General features: G+C 46.6%; 1 protein-coding gene across 7 annotated transcripts; it reads left to right on the plus strand.

Annotated features, from left to right (window-relative positions):
* The first annotated feature begins 1401 nt into the window (after positions 1-1401).
* SLC25A44 (solute carrier family 25 member 44) lies at positions 1402-19919 on the plus strand. Of its 7 annotated transcripts, XM_060031704.1 has the most exons (5): positions 1402-1534; positions 2931-3117; positions 6864-7501; positions 13647-13774; positions 17294-19919. In XM_060031704.1, the coding sequence occupies exons 3-5, from the start codon at positions 6877-6879 to the stop codon at positions 17483-17485; spliced, it is 945 nt and encodes a 314-aa protein (XP_059887687.1). In that variant the 5' UTR covers positions 1402-1534; positions 2931-3117; positions 6864-6876; the 3' UTR covers positions 17486-19919. The 7 variants fall into 7 exon arrangements, 6 of the variants coding, with proteins under 6 accessions (XP_059887687.1, XP_059887677.1, XP_059887708.1 ...); XM_060031694.1 differs by lacking the exon at positions 2931-3117; XR_009522132.1 differs by lacking the exons at positions 1402-1534; positions 2931-3117 and adding an exon at positions 6126-6260 and having other exon boundaries at positions 13652-13774; positions 17294-17425.
* Positions 19920-20019: the final 100 nt, after the last annotated feature.

Genomic DNA, 20019 nt, shown 5'->3' on the forward strand with positions numbered 1-20019 from the left:
CATTCACAGTGCTGTACAACCATCACCACTATCTAGGTCCAGAACACTTTCATCACTCCAAACGGACACTCTGTACTAATTAAGCAGTCACTCCCCACTCTTCCTCCCCCCAGTCCTTGGCAACCACTAATCCACTTACCTGCTTTTTGTCTGTATAGATTTGTCTGTTCTGCATATTTCATCTAAATGGAATTACACAATATGTGACTGTTGTGTTTGGCTTATTTCACTTAGCATAATGGTTTCAAAATTTATCCACATCATAGTATGTATCCATATTTCATTCCTTTTTTTGTTTTTTTTTAATTCACTGTGTAATATCCCATTGTATGGGTATACGACCATTTGTTTCTACGTTTTGCCTATCGTGAAGAAGACTGCTGCTGTGAACATTTGTGTACAAGTTTTTGTTTGAACTCTAGTTTTCAACTCTTTTGGGTATATATTCAGAGCGAAACTGCTTGGTCATATAGTAATTTTGCTTAACATATTGAGGAACAACCAAACTGTTCCCACAGCAGCTGCACCATTGTACATTCCCACCAGCAATGTCTGAGGGTTCCAATTTTTCCACATCCTTGCTAACACTTGTTACTTTCTAGGTTCTTGTTTGCTTGCTTGCTTGCTTGAATTTTAGCCATCCTCGTGGGTGTGAAGTGGGATCTCATGGTTTTGATTTGTTTTTCCCTAATGATATTGAACATCTTTTCATGTGCTTTTTGGTCATTTTTTTGAAGAAACATCTATTCAAGTCCTTTGCCCATTTAAAAAAATTGGATTGTTTGTCTTTTTGTTGTTGAGTTGTAGAAATATCTATTTTGAAATGAATCTCCACCCCCAGCCTCCCAGTCCCTTATTTAAAAGGCTCTGCCTCTTCTTTTAAATCCATGCATAAGCAAATAGTTTTAGAGCTGGAAGAGACCACTCCGCCTCCAGGATGTTCCCTATTCCTGCAGTTTTTTGAGTTCCCAAACCTTAAAATTGGTTGTCTAAACTTAGTCCTTCCTGCTGCACACTGGCCTCTGTTTTGGCTCTGTAGATGAGAAAAATTACACAAAAATTTACAGATTAGATTTGAATTTAAGGATTCCAATAGATCGGAAACACAAGGTGACCCATTTAGAACAAGATCTTCAAGAAGCGCCGGGTGACTTTAAATTTCCAAGAATTAGAAAGACAACGCATGCGCTGTAGAGCTAAGGGCATGTCGAAGCCAATGAAGGCGTGGCCTCTGCCCACATTCAAGATGGTTCCCAGGACCTTCCACCCTTGCTGCGGGGGCGGGGCGAAAGGCTAAAGGCTCAGAACGCCATTGGTGGAGTTGCACACCGTTCATCCCCGCCCCCCGCAGGGGGCGGGAGTGACAAAGTCCCAATTTCCGGTTCCGTCAGTACCGGGAGCCCGGTCGAGATGGAGGAAGATGCGACCGGAGGCCATCAGTCGCCCGAAACAGAGGATAGAGTGGGAGCTGCGGCCTAGAGATCCGCGCTTGGAGTTCACCTCAGACGGGGCGGAACCGCCCTGATGTGAGAAAGTAAGAAACCACCGGCTTGGGGTGCCTGAGGACTAAGGTCTCCGAGGACCTGGATCTGTCAGGGAGGCAGCGGGTGCCTGCAGTGGCCGGCTGCAATTCAGTGGGAGCCCGCCACGCAGTTTGGGGAATGAGGGGCGACTCTAACGAGTCATCTTTTCCTGTCGGAGGAGCATGAGTTTCGCTGACAGCGAAAGAAGCATGGCGAGAGGCATCTCGGGGGCCAGGACAGAAGCAGCTTAAAGGGGGTGTCATGTGGAGTAGGTGAAGAGGACTGTCATGTGGTGTCTGTCATGAGGGATCACGTGGGCACCTATGGAAGACCGAAGGAAGGCTGGATGGAAATCGCTTCATGCCCCAGAGGGGAGGTTGTCTTGAAGGGAGAGGTTAGAGGCATGCCAGGGAACTTCCCTAAGGAAATGCATGTTCATTAGGACAGGTGGGCAAGCATGTAAATATATTCACATTCATGTGGTAGATAGCTCCCAGGATGCAAAGCCTTGATGCAGTTGCAGTAAGAAGTACAGAGGAACAGAAGGAGGAAGCAAAGATGTTTCCAGGACAGAAGAGGGGACCAAACCCCACGGATGTCTTGTCAGGAGTTGTAGGTGGCTATTTGACTTGGGGGGGGGGTTGTTGACTGAAAAGATTTGAATAAGTCTAGAAGTCATCACTGAGCCCAGTCCTGGTGACAAGTCAGGATGGAGTCAGAGGGCTCCTAACCTAGTCATAATGGTCTGGACTCCTAGAGTAGTTGTTATTGTTATAATACTGACAATCCTTAATATTTAAGGCAATACTTTCCAAACTCTGATATATGTATTAACCACCCAGAGATCTTGTGAACGTGTTGGTTCTTATTCAGCAGGCCTATGGAGCATCCTGAAATTTTGTTTTTCTAACAAGCTCCCAGATTATGCCCATGCTGCTGGTCTGAGTAGCAAAGATTTAGAGCAGCACTGTCCAGTAGAGCTTTCTGAAATGGTAGAAGTGCTTTGCTGTTAACAAAGTGCTTTCACACATTAGCTCATGTGAGTTGCACCACAGTGACATAGCTATGGCAGGCTTTACTAGCCCCATTTCACAGATGAGGAAACTGAATTTCAAAGAAGTGACTTGGTTCCAATCCTACTAGTAGGTAATGGAAGTGGAACTCAGACTTGGCTCTCCTGACTACTAGTGTTCTTTTCATCAAATGACCTTACATTCCAGGTGACACTGCCTTGTCCTGAACCAGAATCTTATCTCAGAACCTAGTGAACAGTCTGGTGTGGTTTTTCTGGTACAGGGAGAGGGGAAGTGGAGAAGGAGGTATACCTACTTGGGCCAGTTTGTCCCTTTCCTCTGATGGGCTCAGCAGTGGGGGTTCTGCCTCTGACATCTCATTTGATGATTTCAGGACATCCTGGGTCATCTGTTGGGTCTCCATATGAAGCACTTTAACCTTTGTGTCTAAGCTGTGTTAAAAGATGGGGGAAAATTCAGAATTGGAGCCATGAACACAAATAAGGATCTGGGAAAGAGCCATAAAGAAGCTGGGCTGATTGAATTGGAAGAAAGGAAGGCTGAAGGAAGTGAGCATACAGGTATCTGCATGGAGGATTTTCCAGAGGGTGAAACACAAGGAACTGGTTTTGATATTTCAGCGGGAAGTTTGGAGGTTAAATAACAAGGATCAGGTTGAGATCCCAACTTTTAGGAGCAACCCACCTTTCAAAGGGATAGAGGGGGTGGGTGCAGTGCCTTCCCCTTCAACTGTAGAGGCTCAGCCCTCTGTGGCATGACCCTTAGTGGCTTCTTCTGTCACCATGGTAATGATAGAAATTACCTGCTTTGGCCGTGGAGAGTCCTCCCTTCTTTCTGGGAATTTAAAATAGACTGGCACATGTGAGAGATGGAGGAAAGTGGGGAAATGGGGCGCTGGGTGCTGCTGTAGGATTTCTCATCAGGAGTTGTTGGCACTCTGTCATTCAGTTTGATAAGTTGAGACGGTGCCCACAAAACCAGGTCCTAGAACAGAGTCCTTCGTGGCTCTGGCTCTCTGCCCTGCTCAGCACACAGTATCCATGAGCTGGGCAGGAGTGCTTGCTTGAGCCCTGCCGTATTTGTCCTGTGATGACAACAGGCCTGCCCAGCCACTCAGCTCAGTCACTCCACAAGCACGCTGGGAAAGCAGAGGCAGCTCTTGGTTTCAGTGGAACAAAGCGGAGAGAAATCCCTGGGCATCTGCTGCCGGGAGCTTATGCTTAACCCTTGGGTGACTGGCAGTCATGAGGGCATTAATTCTGCCTCCCAAGGGTGGGAATGACCTGGCTTTATACTGAACAGAGTGATTTGTGCTGGAACTCCTCAACTCCCATGGAGTAGAGGGCATGATGGAGTAGAGGAGCAAACTTGGCTCATATCCTGCCTCCGCTAACCAGCTGTATGACCTTGGGCTTGTTCCTTTTAACCTATTTGTTGTACCTCAGTTTCCTCAGCAGAAGTGTCTTAACTGTGTAGAGGTTAAGTTGTAAGGATTACTTGAGGTAATAGGTGTCTAGGTGTCTCTCTCTCTTCTCCTCCTCTCTCAGTGGAAATGGACACATAACCTTGGGACCCTGGATGCCAAACACCCTGTTTGTCAGTGATACAGTGATCCCCTTCTCTTGAAGGACCTTAAAGGAGAAGTTTGCCACACTGGACTTGATGGGTGTCCTGGGCTGAGGCTGGAGGAAGGGCCACTTTTGCCCACAGCAAGTGGCACATCAGTGTTCCAGGGGTTCTCCTCCTAGAACCCCATCTCTAGCTCATTTCCCATGGCCTAGATTCTCTGTTCTGGTCAACCCAGTTGTTTCAAGCCATTGTTTTCTCCCTTTCACTGTCCACATGTATTCCTCCATTCAAGCTGCTTTGTCCTCCTCCAGGAAGCCTGTCTTGGTTACATGTGCCTCACCCATGCCTCACCTTGAAGCTGAGGTTTTCCCTCAGCTCACATGTACTCAGTTTGCACTGCAGGTATCTTATACTTTAATGAAAGTGATGCAGTCCAGCTCAGGAAATTCCAAAAAGCTAACCTTGCTTCCCCACTGACTTATATGGTAAACCAAGAAGCTACTTAGGCTGGTTGGGACCTTTGGTTGGGGAAGGTGGTTGAGGATGAACTCTGGTTATACACTTGACATGAGATTTGTCAAGGCTTTGGTGCTGGGACTGCCTGTGTAGAACACTTCACCTCTCTAGAGTTGTCCTTTTGATGTGGCCACCTCCTTTCCCATCCCTTAAGGATTTCTCTCAGAGCTTAGGGAGGCCCTGATTTCCTGCTTCCTGGACTTTAACTTCTCACTTTCCCCTTCTGGCTGAAAATGTCCAGTATCCTACACAGGAGCACATTACATTGTCACTATGTGTATGTCCAATATATGATGTCCTCTCATTTGACATTTCTTTTTTTTTTTAATTATTTATTCATTTATTTAATTTTTGGCTGCATTGGGTCTTCACTGCTGCACGCCGGTTTTCTCTACTTGCTGAGAGTGGGGGCTACTCTTTGTTGCGGTGCGCGGGCTTCTCATTGTGGTGGCTTCTGTTGTTGCAGAGCACAGGCTCTAGGCACATGGGCTTCAGTAGTTGTGGCACACGGGCTTCAGTAGTTGTGGCTCAAGGTTTCTAGAGCACAGGCTCAGTAGTTGTGGCGCACGGGCTTAGTTACTCTGTGGCATGTGGGATCTTCCCGGACCAGGGCTTGAACCCAGGTCCCCTGCATTGGCAGGCGGATTCTTTCTTTCTTTTTTTTTTTAAAATTAAGTTAATTTATTTTATTTATTTTTGGCTATGTTGGGTCTTCGTTGCTGCATGCGGGCTTTCTCTAGTTGCGGCGAGCGGGGGGCTACACTTCATTGTGGTGCACGGGCTTCTCATTGTGGTGGCTTCTCTTGTTGTAGAGCACAGGCTCTAGGCGCACGGGCTTCAGTAGTTGCGGCATGCGGGCTCAGTAGTTGTGGTGCACAGGCTTGGTAGTTGTGGCACACAGGCTTAGCTGCTCTGTGGCATGTGGGATCTTCCTGGACCAGAGCTCAAACCCATGTCTCCTGCATTGGCAGGCAGATTCTTAACCACTGCGACACCAGGGAAGCCCCTCATTTGACATTCCTTAAGTTGAAAGCTCCTGATTTTATACAGTTATTACAGTTGTAACCTTATTAGTTTTGTTTGAAACTTTAGTCAGTGGATACACTTAACATGAGGGCCACATGTACATTAATTTGCCCTGGTTTCTTTATCTCTGTGTCTTATATCCGTTCCCCAGAGGGATACTGTGTCCCCTTGAAGAGACTGAGTTTCTCAAAGGCAGAGTCTCTATATCTTTTCTGTCACTTGAATCTCCCTTCGCTACCTAGGGGCTGAGGTTATTATTTATATGCTTGGGGATGAAAGAGGCCAAGCACGTTCTCTACCCTGTAGTTAAGACTCTTCAGGGAAACTGCTTAGCTCTCAGGTGGTTCTCTTCTTTCTCTAGAGTGAGTTATCTAATAACCAAAGAGGACTCTGACCTTTGGCTTGTTCCTAAATTTCTAACTCCTTTCATTAGAAGGAAGGGAGGTGTGGGGGGGTTCCTGTGGAGTGAAAGCCCCACTTGTCTTCTTCCTTGCACTTTCTTCTAATGCAGACTGGAGAAGGTGTAAGTGTAGTGAATGTGGGTCAGGAGGAGCTCAGAGGGGCCAGCACAGGAAACCAGAAATAAAGTGAGGTGAGTCAGCTGGTAAATGGTGGTAAAAGAGGCACCCTGCTGAGGCTCAAAGGCCCAAGGCCAAAGGCCATGGCTCCTCAGTAGGCCCAGGAGTGTCAGAAATGGAGCACTTCCCTTTAGCCTTTAGGAACCTCCAGAATGTCACTTAGTGACATCCCATTAGCCCACTTAAAGGCCAGGTGGTTGGTTTGCCCACAGCATCCTGAGCTGTCTGGGTGAGCTAGAGAAGGAAAAGGAGAATGGGCCGTGACACCAGGGCCTGGGCAGAGGCAGAGAGACCAGAATAGCTGATCTGATAAGCTGGGGGTAGGGAGCTGAGGTGGGAGTGGGCCCACGGGAGTCACTGAGGTGAGAAACAATTTTCAGAAGAGGGGTCCTGAATTGGGACAGACTGGTAAAGGAGAGAGAAGAGGGCACTATCCCGATCCATGAAGGAAGAATCAGGCAGGGGTTGGCAGAGCCAGACTGGGTGAAGTCTAAACTTTGGAGAAGTGAGTACCCCAGGAGCTGAAGCCTGAGAATGGGGTTTCAGAGCCCATCCAGGAGGGGAAAGTGCAAATTCTGATCTCCTTCACATTCCCTCCACCCTGCTTAAATCCGCAGGTCTCCAGACACAATGGAGGACAAACGTAACATCCAGATCATCGAGTGGGAACACCTGGACAAGAAGAAGTTCTACGTGTTTGGTGTGGCAATGACGATGATGATCCGTGTCAGTGTCTACCCATTCACCCTCATCCGCACTCGCTTGCAGGTTCAGAAAGGCAAGAGCCTCTACCATGGGACCTTTGATGCCTTCATCAAGATCCTACGGGCAGATGGTGTGACTGGCCTCTACCGGGGGTTCCTGGTCAACACCTTCACCCTCATATCTGGCCAGTGCTATGTTACTACTTATGAGCTCACCCGGAAGTTTGTAGCTGACTACAGCCAGAGCAACACAGTCAAATCACTGGTGGCCGGTGGCTCGGCCTCTCTCGTGGCTCAGAGCATCACAGTGCCCATTGATGTGGTCTCCCAGCACCTGATGATGCAGCGCAAGGGTGAGAAAATGGGCCGCTTCCAAGTGCGAGGGAATCCAAAGGGACAAGGGGTAGTTGCCTTTGGCCAAACCAAGGACATCATCAGGCAGATCCTGCGGGCTGATGGACTTCGTGGCTTCTACCGGGGCTATGTGGCTTCGCTGCTTACTTACATCCCAAACAGTGCTGTCTGGTGGCCCTTCTACCACTTCTATGCAGGTAAGCAGGGACCAGGAGGGTGGGGGTGGAGGATGGTCACTAATAGACAGAGATGCTTTTGCTCTGTGCATGTTGGAATGAGTGATTTAATGGGAGACTGGACCATTCATACAGCAAACATTTGAATCCAGGAGGATTCAGAGATGAGTAAGACATGGTTCTTCCCTTCAAGGAGCTAATATTATAGTGGAGGGAATCAGACAAGTAAAGTATATGACTGTAGGACATAGCGTATGTTCTCGATGAATCAGGATCAACTAAGTTTAGTGGAATATTGGCAGAGAATCATAAGGTGGGGAGGGACAAAATCCATAGGATTTAAAGATGAAAGCAATGGAGCAATGGGTAATAGCTTTTGAGTTGGATGCCTTTCCTTACTATTTTTTTTTTTTTACATTTTTTTCTTTTTTTAAAAAAATTATTTATTTTATTTATTTATTTTTGGCTGCGTTGGGTCTTCGTTGCTGCGCACGGGCTTTCTCTAGTTGCGGCAAGCGGGGGCTACTCTTTACTGCGGTGTGTGGGCTTTTCATTGCCCCGTGGCATGTGGGATCTTAGTTCCCTGACCAGGGATTGAACCTGTGTCCCCTGCATTGTAAGGTGGATTCTTTACCACTGGACCACCAGGGAAGTCCCTCTCCTATTTTTCTAATTGTACTTTTTTTTTTTTTTTTTGTGGTAGCTCTGTCTCTTCTTCTGTTTAACACAGTCTTTCATCTGGAGTATTTGGTAAAATTCAGATACATGGACTCCACCTCGACCCTTTGTATCAGATTCTTTGGGAATGGATGCTGGCAATCTTAATGTTAGAGAACCTTCCAAGGAAACGTGAGCATTTTCTCTGGAGTCTGTCCTCACCCCTCTCTCCTCATTTGATTTCATTTACTATTAGAGTTGTCCTTTTCTAATATGTCCAAAATTTCTATTTCTGTTCCCAAACTTACGTGTCCAGAGCTCTGGACAGACATCCTGGCTGTTGGACCTTTTGACCTGGAGGCATGCACTTACATCTGAAATTTGTTTCAATTAACCATTTTTCATCCCAAGCTGGCTTTCTCTTCTGACTTACTTTCATGTGTCAGTGGCCATGTTATTCTCCAAATCACTGAAACTGAGGCCTTGGGCATAGTGCTTGGCCCCTTGTCCTTGTCCCCACATCTAGTCCTAGTGACCCTGGAATGTCTTGTCCAACTTTCTGTCCATTCCCACTGCCTTTCCTGAAAACCATTCTCTGTACCTACCCTCTTGGACCATTGCATCAGCCTTCTAGCTGTTCCAAGTCTCTTCCTTCCTATCTACACACAAGTCCCTAATGGATTAACTTTATTTATTTATTTTTAAAATTTTATTAATTTATTTATTTTTGGCTGCTTTGGGTCTTCGTTGCTCCGCGTGGGCTTTCTCTTGCTGTGGTGAGCGGGGGCTATTCTTCATTGCGGTGCGCAGGCTTCTCATTGTGGTGGCTTCTCTTGTTTCAGGGCACGGGCTCTAGGCGCGAGGGCTTCAGTAGTTGTGGCTCGTGGGCTCTATAACACAGGCTTAGTAGTTGTGGCGCACGGGCTTAAGTTGCTCCACGGCATGTGGGATCTTACCGGACCAGGGCTTGAACCCGTGTCCCCTGCCTTGGCAGGTGTATTCTTACCCACTGTGCCACCAGAGAAGTCCCCCTAATGGATTAACTTTAAACTCTGGTTGTGATGTTCAGTGGCTCCCACTGCTTACTCAATAAAATCCAAACTCTTCAGCCTGGCTTCACCTTCCCTTTTCAGTGAAACATCTTGCTGTTTCCCTATGTATAGTCTATGCTGCAGCCAGGCCAGTTCACACACCGTTCCTCCACCGTGCATCATCTCTCCCACCTCTGCTGTATTCATATCCCTCTGCTAGATGCCTTCCAGGTCCACTTACCCTGGTGAAATCATGACTCATTGCCTCCTCTCCCATCCTCTCCATGTATCTCTCAACTCAGAAATGATCTTTCCCTCCTTCCAACTCCCATGACATTGCTTCAGTCTTTCTTAAGGCAGTTAGAACATTTGCCTTGATGTTATTTGTATGTGCCTATCTCTTCTATTATTTGCACAGGTTCTTCTTTTTTCTTAATACTTTTTTTCCCCCAGCTTTATTTTGATATAATTGACTGGAAAGTTTCTTGGAAGGGGGTGGAAACTAACATTTACTGAATACCCACTGTGTACCACACTCTGTGACACTGTGTGTCTCAGGGCCTGGTGAATTGTAAGTGCTCAGTAAATATTTGTTGAGAGAGTAGACTGGTTTTTGTCACTCCATTTTGCTTAAAATCTACCAATGCTGCCTTATGGGTATTTACAATAAAATCTAATGCTTCTCACGGTCAATACAGGTCTATGTGATCTGGTCCCTGTCTGCTTCTCCAGCCCCATCTTGTGCTCCTCTGCCCTTACTCACTCTGGTCCATTCTCACTGCCCTTCTCTCAGTTCCTGAGACACACCAAGCTCTGTTCTCACCTCAAGGCCTTTGCAGATACTGTTCTTTCTGCCTGGAATAGCCTTTCCCCTGTTGTTTGTGTGTCTGGGTCCTTCTCATGCTTCAAGCCTCAGCGTACATGCCATCTTTGCAAAGAAGACTTCTTTTTTAAAAAAAAAATTAATTAATCAATTAATTTGTAAATTTTTGGCTGTGTTGGGTCTTTGTTGGTACGTGCGGGCTTTCTCTAGTTGTGGTGAGAGGGGGCTACTCTTCGTTGCAGTGTGTGGGCTTGTCATTGCGGTGGCTTATCATGTTGTGGAGCATGGGCTCTAGGTGCGCAGGCTTCAGTAGTTGTGGCACACAGGTTTCAGTAGTTGTGGCTCGCAGACACTAGAGCACAGGCTCAGTAGCTGTGGCGCACGGGCTTTGTTGCTCTGTGACATGTGGGATCTTCCCAGACCGGGGATTGAACCCCTATCCCTGCATTGGCAGGTGGATTCTTAACCACTGTGCCACCAGGGAAGTCCCAAGAAGACTTCTTTACCCAGTTGGAAAGAGGGCTCTTCCTGTTTTCTTTTTTTTAATTGATTTATTTTTAAATTTTATTTATTTATTTATTTTGGCTGTGTTGGGTCTTCATTGCTGCGTGCAGGCTTTTCTCTGGTTGCGGCGAGTGGGGGCTACTCTTGTGGTGTGTGGGCTTCTCATTGCATTGGCTTCTCTGGTTGTGGAGCACAGGCTCTAGGCGCGTGGGCTCAGTAGTTGTGGCTCATGGGCTCTAGAGCGCAGGCTTAGTAGTTGTGGCGCACAGGCTTAGTTGCTCCATGGCGTGTGGGATCTTCCCAGACCAGGGCTTGAACCCGTGTCCCCTGCACTGGTAGGTGGATTTTTAACCACTGCGCCACCAGGAAAGCCCTGTTTTCTTTTGTAGCACCTTGTTTTCCAGATGCTGCCTTCCAGTGGTTGTGAAATGTTTTCTTCTCAGGAGCAACAAGACACCCTTGAGGCAGAGCCACCAGTTCACTTTGTTTCTTTCTGTATGCTGACCCTGGGGAAGAAAGTGATTAGAAATCCAGGGGAGAGGTGGTTCTGGTAAGGCTTAAGGAATTCTGTCATGCCTTCGGACTTGGAAGCCCTCGCTTCTGTCCTGCCAACCTCCACCATCCTACTTGTTTCCTAATCTTTAGTTGCCTGGCGGTAAATTACCAAAACTAGGAGCATAAGAAAAAAATATATATATATATATATATTTTTAAATTGAAGTATAGTTGATATATAATAGTTTATAAATTACAGGTGTACAATATAGTGATTCACAATTTTTAAACGTTATACTCCATTTATAGTTATTATAAAATATTTGCTATATTCCCTGTGTTGTATAGTATATATCCTTGTAGCTTGTTTGTACCTCTTTTTTTTTTTTTTGAGGTATGCGGGCCTCTTACTGTTGTGGCCTCTCCCGTTGCGGAGCACAGGTTCCGGACCCGCAGGCTTAGCAGCCATGGCTCACAGGCCCAGCCGCTCCGCGGCATGTGGGATCTTCCCGGACCAGGGCACGAACCCGTGTTCCCTGCATCGGCAGGCGAACTCTCAACCACTGCACCACCAGGGAAGCCCTTGTTTGTTCCTCTTAATCCCCTACCCCTATATTGCTCCTCCCCGCAAGAAGAAATTCTTAAAGGTATTATGGTGACTGAATTGTACAGAGAAAACTGAGAGGGAACCTTGGAGATGATAAATCTATTTTACATCCAGTCTCACTCAGAGTAAGAGCCAAAGTCCATGCAATGGCTTCAGGGCCCTACCTCTTAGACTTCATCTACTGTTCTTTCCCTCATTCATTCGGCTGCAGGCATACTGGCCTTGGTGCCAAAGACTTCAGGCATGCTCATGCCTCAGGGCCTTTGCATAGGATGTTACCTCTGCTTGGAAAGTTCTCGCCACAGATCTATAAGGCTTATACTATCCTTTAGGGCTTTGCTTAGACTTCACCTTCTACCCTTTCTGCCCTTGGCATTCCTTATCTCCTTTTCCTGCTCTATTTTTTTCTATAATTAGCACGCAACATGTCTGACATAGTTGTATATTTTGCTCTTTATTTATTTATTGTCTGTTTTCCCCCACTAGGATGTAAGTTTCATAAGGACAGGGATTTGAGGCTATTTTATTCACTGTTGTATCTTTAGAACCCAAAGTGACTGGCTCGTGGTAATCACTCAATAAATCTTTGTTGAATAAATGAACGAACTCTTGTCTCTCACCTCCAGAGAGGGAAAAGCAAAATAATTCAATTGCAGGTGAACTTCCTAGTGACACTGGGATTGGGTGGATCTGGGTATTATTCCATCTTCTTCATCAGCATTTTGAAAAATGAATTTTCCTTTCTTTTTTTTTTAATTAATTAATTTATTTATTTTCGGCTATGTTGGGTCTTTGTTGCTGCGCGCGGGCTTTCTCTATTTGGGGCGAGCAGGGGCTACTCTTCCTTGTGGTGCGCCGGCTTCTCATTGCGGTGGCTTCCCTTGTTGCGGAGCACAGGCTTTAGGCGCGTGGGCTTCAGCAGAGTTGTGGCACTCAGGCTCAGTAGTTGTGGTTTGCAGACTCTAGAGCTCAGGCTCAGTAGTTGTGGCGCACGGGCTTATTTGCTCTACCGCGTGTGGGATCTTCCCTGTCCAGGGCTCGAACCCATGTCCCTTGTATTGGCAGGTGGATTCTTAACCACTGCGCCACCAGGGAAATCCAATTTTCCTTTCTTGATATAGGCTGAAGAAAAGTTCTCACTGTAGGATATGATTTTCTCTTTTAATTGTAATTGTTTTTATTTTTTAAAACATTCATATGGTTCAAAATTCAAAAGGTAAGAAAGGGTATGCAGTGAAAACACTCCTCACCTACCACAGTCACCCAGCTTCCTTCCTTAAAGACAATTAGTGTTACCAATTTTTAATGTATCTTACCAGTTATCCAGTGCACGTATAAGAAAATATGTGGTGTGTGCTTTTCTAGCCAGTGAGTTGTGAAAAGTAGAGCATAAGCATAAGAGTTTTACATCAGGAGTGATTTCTGAAAGGAGTCAGCAAGCAAAGAGGTTTTGAAATCCCCTTCTCCAGAGGAATTTTTGTCCTATGCAAAATGACTTCTGGAAGGGGCCTGAGATTTAAAAATTTTTGTTGGTTCAGGGCTTCCCTGGTGGCGCAGTGGTTAAGAATCCGCCTGCCAATGCAGGGCACACCGGTTCGAGCCCTGGTCCAGGAAGATCCCACATGCTGCGGAGCAACTAAGCCCGTGCATCACAACTACTGAGCCTGCGTTCTAGAGCCCGCGAGCCACAACTACTGAGCCCACGTGCCACAATTACTGAAGCCTGCATGCCTAGAGCCCGTGCTCCGCAACGAGAAGCCACCGCAATGATAAGCCTGCACACTGCAACGAAGAGTAGCCCCCACTCGCCACAACTAGAGAAGGCCTGCGTGCAGCAACGAAGACCCAGTGCAGCCAAAAATAAATAAATAAATTTATTTAAAAAATTTTTTTGTTGTTGGTTTAGATGGAAGCAAAGATGGGAGTTATAGGGTCTAAGGTGGCTAAGGATGGAGGGTTTGTCATCGTTGGGCCAACTGGTAGAAAAGGTTTGGGGCCGTGTGGAGTGGAACCTCATGTCTTGAGGCATTATCTTTCCCTTGATTCCAGAGCAGCTCTCGTCCCTCTGCCCTAAGGAGTGCCCTCACATCGTCTTTCAAGCCATCTCGGGGCCTCTGGCTGCAGCCACTGCTTCCATCCTCACCAATCCCATGGATGTCATCCGAACCCGAGTACAGGTAAGACCAGTCTTCTCCCCTACCCTCCTCCCAGATAAACCATTAGAAGTGTGATCTTGAGGCCCTCCAATATTTCCTGACCTCTTTGTGTCATGGCCCTCTAGTCTAGCCAGCCTTCTCCTGGTCATCCAAGCCTCTTCCTTGTGGTTATGCTTACCATCTACAGAAACCAGCTGAGCACTTTGAATCACCTAGAATGTTTCTGTCATCCTGTCTGCTACCTTGCATGCCTCTACTGCTTTCCTTGCCCATGCATCTAGGAATTCTTACTGCTTTCTTCTAGGCTTTCATCATAATAGCATAGCCTATCAACCACCTTTTCCTTACCTTGTAGCTTTGTGGTTATTAGAAATATGATTTTAGTTAATTTCGTAAGTCTATCTAGCTTCTCCACTTGGCTATGTGCTCTCTACAGTGAAAATGACTGTCCTTGAACAGGTTTCACAGATTGTTCTGTGTGGACTCAGCACAAACACAGACAAAGCCCTGGGTGGTGTTGTCCAGAAGTTATAGTCCCTGTCTTTAGTCAGCTTAATGACAATTTCACAGCCCCGAGTCCAAGGAAATAGAATCTGAATGATAATGTATAATATACACATGGTAGGTTTTGCTATATAAAGCTTTAGGTGGAGGGACTTCCCTGGGGTCCAGTGGGTAAGACTCCATGTTTCCAATGCCAGGGGCCTGGGTTCGATCCTTGGTCAGGGAATTAGATCCCGCATGCATGCTGCAACTAAGAAGCCCGCATGCCACAACTGAGAAGCCCACATGCTGCAACTAAGACCCAGTGCAGCCAAGATAAAAAAATAAATAATAATAAAATTTAAAAATAAATAATAATAAAAGAAAATAAATAAATAATCATAAAATAAATAAATAAATATTTTTAAAAAAACTTTAGGTGGAGAGAATGGGGGAATTTTAATATCTGATTTGGGTAACTTAACAGGACAGCTGTCCAGGAGAGTGTGGTCATTGAGTTACAGTGAGGAGAGGGAAGGAAAATAACCTTAGCAGATGGAGGTGAAGTCAGCTTCCCTGATACCAGGATGTTGGGATGGAGGTGGCTGGTAAATCTAGGTACAGTTGACTCTTGAACAACATGGAGTTTAGGAGCACTGACACTCCGCATAGTTGAAAATTTGAGTATAACTTGGCCCTCTGAATCTGTGGTTCGCCATCCACAGATCGCATAGTACTGTAGTGTTTTGGGTTTTTTTAAGTATAAATAAAAATGAATTTTTACTTAAATCATTTTGGTATAGATTATAGTCAAAGATATTTAAACACATTGTGGGTAATATAAGCAGGCAGTTCAATTTTAAATTCAATTTTTTATGTAGTAACTCTGCTACGTATGTACAATTTTTTTTTGTGTGTGTGGTACGCGGGCCTCTCACTGTTGTGGCCTCTCCCGTTGTGGAGCACAGGCTCCAGACACGCAGGCTCAGTGGCCATGGCTCACGGGCCTAGCCGCTCCGTGGTGTGTGGGATCTTCCCGGACCAGGGCACGAACCCGTGTCCCCTGCATCGGCAGGCGGACTCTCAACCACTGCGCCACCAGGGAAGCCCCCTATGTACAATTTTGATTTATTTCCAGAGAAGTAAAATAATCTCTTTAAATTTAATGTTAGCATAAGCATGGAATTCTTAAATTAACCAAGTGTGTACTTTAGAGAAACAGGAATATATCTTGACATGTTTAGAGAGATATGCAATCCATAAAGGTTAAATAGCAATGGTAAAGTCTTCCCAGTTATTATATTTATTTTATTTATTTATTTTAAAAATTTTTATTAGTACTGTAGTGTTACTTGTTACTGCTGGAAAAAAACATACTGCATATAAGTGGACCCATGCAGCTCAAACCCGTGTTGTTCGAGGGTCAGCTGTGTATTGGTCCCTAGGAAAGTATGCGCCCCCTCCACGACCCACACGTTTGAAAATGAGTGGCATCTGATTGGTTTGCAAATAATAAAGTGTATAGGTTCCATCCTTATTCTCTCCTGAGCCTTGTTCTGGATGTTCCATGAGGAGATTCAAGGAAAAGGACAGGTCCTTACTTTGAGGAGTTCCCAGGCTGGAAGAGACAGCACATATGAGGACCAGGGCCATAGCTAAAAAAGCCCTTGACGTGGCTGTGGATAAGTGGAGGATTAGGGGAGCACAGGTGGTCAGAGGAAGAAGGGAAAGGGGGAATGTGGAGGAGGGCGCTAAAGGAGGCAGAGAGGAATGGGGAGACGTTCTTAGTCAGAGATGGGACCACCTTGTGAATAGAGGGAAGTATAACAAGGAGTGTGTCTGTCCTGCATTGGCTGAAGGTCTGAAGGGGGTAATCTCTAAAAGTGTAATTTGGTGGCAGGTATGGGGGTGGGGGGGAAGAAGAGGGCAAGACTATTAAGAAAAAAGAGAGAAAAGATTCCAGTATGATAGGGAAGACAGGTCACAGGGTGTGTGGGAGATGACAGGGTTGGAGGGGGAGGACTCTAGCCATGGGGCTTCAGAGGGATTGAGATGATCAGAATCAAAATCACTGGTAGAGAGAGCTGAGACAGGCTGGGACCTGGGCCCCTTTGCTGCAGTGCTGCAGGGCTTGCACATGGACACACCTCTCCTTGAGCAACGGAATATAAAGAAACTATATGGGACTAAAAACAACTGTGTGCATGCCCAGTTGGGGCAAATTCTGGACCCAAAACATACAAAGAAACCAAAAAACCCAACTGCCACTTTTGAAGTGCCGGGAGCAAAAGCAGGGTACTGTGCATGCTCCCTGCACACACCACCACCTAAGGGGCGGCGAAATACCTAAGCCACCCCTCTGGCCGGACTCCTGGACACACCCCTACCCTCACCCCATATAAGAAACAAGCTTACCTCCCTTTGGGGAGTGAGCAAGCAAAGGAAGCTCTTGTTTGTTCTTGCTCCCCTCTTGTGCAGCAAGGGCCCCAGTAAAGCCTTGCCTGAATTTCTTGTCTGGCCTCTAGTCGATTTCTATTGCTTCGGGAAGGCCAAGAACCCTGGACCGTAACAGAGCTGCAGAGGCCCTTAGAGGTGATTTAATCCAGCCTCCCTGAGACCAGAGAGAAGCACTTGGTCCAAAGACTCATCACTATGTAGTTTATCTAATGATATGAATTATAACTACCATTTATTGAATACTTACTGTCTGCCAGGCACTGTTCTCAGCATTTACAAGTATTCTTTTGTTTACTTCGTAGAACAACCACACAGGGTAGGTATTATCATTACTATTTTATATTCGAGGAAACTGGGGTGCAAAGTGTTAAGTAAAGTACCTGAGATTATGCTGTTAGTAAATTGTGGAGCAGAATTCATACCAGGCAGTCTGGCACCAGAGCCCATACTCAGTCACTGTGCTGAACTGTCCCGCAGAAGCAGAGTCCAGCCCTCTGACTCCCAAGTCTAATTCTTTCCACTTTAGCCTAAGGCAGAGGGAGATTGGGTAGAGGGGCTTTGACTGCAGACCGTCGTCCTCCAATGCGTTGACTTTTCCAGGTTGAGGGCAAGAACTCCATCATCCTGACCTTCCGACAGCTGATGGCAGAAGAGGGGCCTTGGGGCCTCATGAAAGGCCTCTCCGCCAGAATCATCTCAGCCACGCCCTCAACCATTGTCATTGTGGTGGGCTACGAGAGCCTCAAGAAACTCAGCCTCCGACCTGAGCTGGTGGACTCAAGACACTGGTAACGAGTGATGGGGAGAGAAGCCTGCTGTTTCCCACACTACTCTGAGTCAGGGGCAGAGAGGAGAGGGTAGCACCCTCTTCAGGTGCCCCACCAGATACCGAGTCCGGCCCTGGATCAGGGACAGAGACTTTGAACTGCTCTTGCTGAAGAGGCTCCACGCCTGGATCCCCTGCTCTCATTTTTAAATTTTCTTGCCAAACTCGGCTCACTCATTCAGTACAGGTACTGTCCTGCCCTAAGGAAATCCACTCTCCCTGCCAATCCCACTCCATCCATCCCCTGCCAACCCTTCTCTGCCTTCCCCCTCCATCTGTGTCCCTGAGATCCTGAGAAAAGCTGCACATAGAACTTGCTTACTACCACTGGTTCTTCCTCTTGGGCTTTCAGCCCAGATTCCAAGCAGTTGCCATCAGCCGTTTCCTGCTTCATCTCTTAGGCTTGCTTATTTTTATTTTGGGACTGAGCTGCCCACCAGACTACTCTGCTTTTCCCTGCCACTGGGGGCAAGGTGCCAGGCACTTTTGCACAGGGAGTGGGAGCAGCAAAAACCTCTGGTTCTCCAGAGCACTCATCCTCTGTTTGGAGAGTTATTAGGTTGGGGAGAAATGTTGATACTTTATTTTGTGTGTGTATTTTTCTGTGAACCAGGCTACTGTCTTAGTCCTGCTAAAGCACCAATCCTGCAGTCAGAGCCCACCCCTTCCTCAGACAGGTGGAAAAATATCATGTAGCTTTTCCCTCAATCCCAGTTATCTATCCCTCCCAGTCCCTTCAGTCCCAGCAGCCTCAGGATATATAAGCTGTTTTTTTCCTCCTGGCCCAGATGACTACAGTGGTGGGCACAGCTCTAAATAGATCAGACTGTCTGGGACACACTGGACTTGGAACACTACCCTGAAAAGTCTGGTTTAGAGAGTAGTTGGTTTGGAAAGTGATAGGAGTATATGTGTGCCCTAGTGCATCTCCCTCGACCAGCTGAGCCAAACCTAGGAGAGGGCAGTGGAGGTTCTCAGCCCCAGGCAGTCATGACACACGTATATACCCCAATCACTTGGGACTCACAGAAACAGATGTTGTCTCACAATGGGAGTCTCTGAGATGTGGAACTGTTTGTGTTTTTCTTGTCTCCGATCTGAGGAGTCATCCCGGTCATGGTACCCTCTGGAGGGATGCTTGGAGGCGGGTAAAGGGCGGGTCAGGAACTCACCCAATACCAGGACCACTGCATTTACCAGCCTGATACTGCCAAGATGATCTGTTGAAGCTCTCAGGAGCTAGATGATGAGTGCTCCTTCCCTGCCTCATCCTTCCCCCACAACACACACCTCCTCTACCAAGCTTGTGTTGCAGGTGAGGAGAGGTGCAGTAAATGGAATGACAAGAAGGCATATCAAACCCTGCACTTTTACTTGAGACATCTGGCTTGGATGACCCTTCAAACTTTCTTATTGGTCCCACCCCCTGGGAGAAGCCATGGTGCCAATTTGAAAGGTGCTAGCTACCTGAAGCCTTGATATTTCTTACGGCTGCCCCACATTCTATCCCCCAGGCAAGATCAGAATCTGAATTCTCTACCTTCACCACCACCACTGCCCATCTTGGGCTCTATCTTTGAGGGTTATTTTCTCTTTCACTTATTTTTATTTTTGACTGTCCCTTCTTGCGCTTTGTCAGGAGTCCTCCAATTTCTATTCACAAATGGTCATCCAAAGGGTTGGGCCCACAGATCATGAATCTTCCTGCCTCTCAGTCACTCCTTTACCCTAAGAACCACCAACATAATAGAAGCCAGGGGTCCCTCCTTTCTCTTTAAACTCATCCTAGTGAGACCTTTGGAGGTTGGTTTTCTCAGCTCCACACCTTCCCCTCCCTACAGTCTTGTCTTCAGTCCTTCCCCACCATTGCAAAGTGGGTAAAGTATCAGGGACAGGAGGTAGTCTCCTGCTTCTCATGTCTTAGGTTGTTTCCATCCCAGACTCCTCCAGACTCTTTCTTCTGTTTTATTTTATTGTACAGTATTTCAGCCTTTCACCTGTTTCCTCTGTCTGTCTCTCTGTCACACACACAGTTTTAAAGGACGATGGGCATTTACTAAAAGGGACCTCTGGCCCCTACTTTCCCATCTAATATTTTAGGGACTGGGATTGGGTTTGGTTAAAATGCCTTGGTGGGGGTGGGATAGTGGGCTTCCATTTTCCCAGGACCATGGATCTGGACCAATTGGAATTTTTGATACATTGGTCTGTAGCCAAAATTGGAAGAAACTTTCAGGGGACTGGGCAAGACGGGAAACCTGATGGGAGTATTTAAGGACAGGGGAATAAAGTGCAGATGCAGTTAACATTTGATAAAATGGACTCGTGAATATTAACAGCGAACATTCACTGTTGCACTGTATGAAGTCTCCGAAGTGTAATTAAACGTTTTTATTGAGTCCTTGAGCTTTGCGCTTATTTTGCCCGCTTGCCGAGAAAGTATGTTACGTAAGTGTATCGTTCTTGTATTAATACGTGTGTAACCCTCCGCCTCGGCAGT

This window comes from Delphinus delphis, chromosome 1 (genome assembly GCF_949987515.2).
Source record: "Delphinus delphis chromosome 1, mDelDel1.2, whole genome shotgun sequence".
NCBI classification, from domain to species: Eukaryota; Metazoa; Chordata; class Mammalia; order Artiodactyla; family Delphinidae; genus Delphinus; species Delphinus delphis.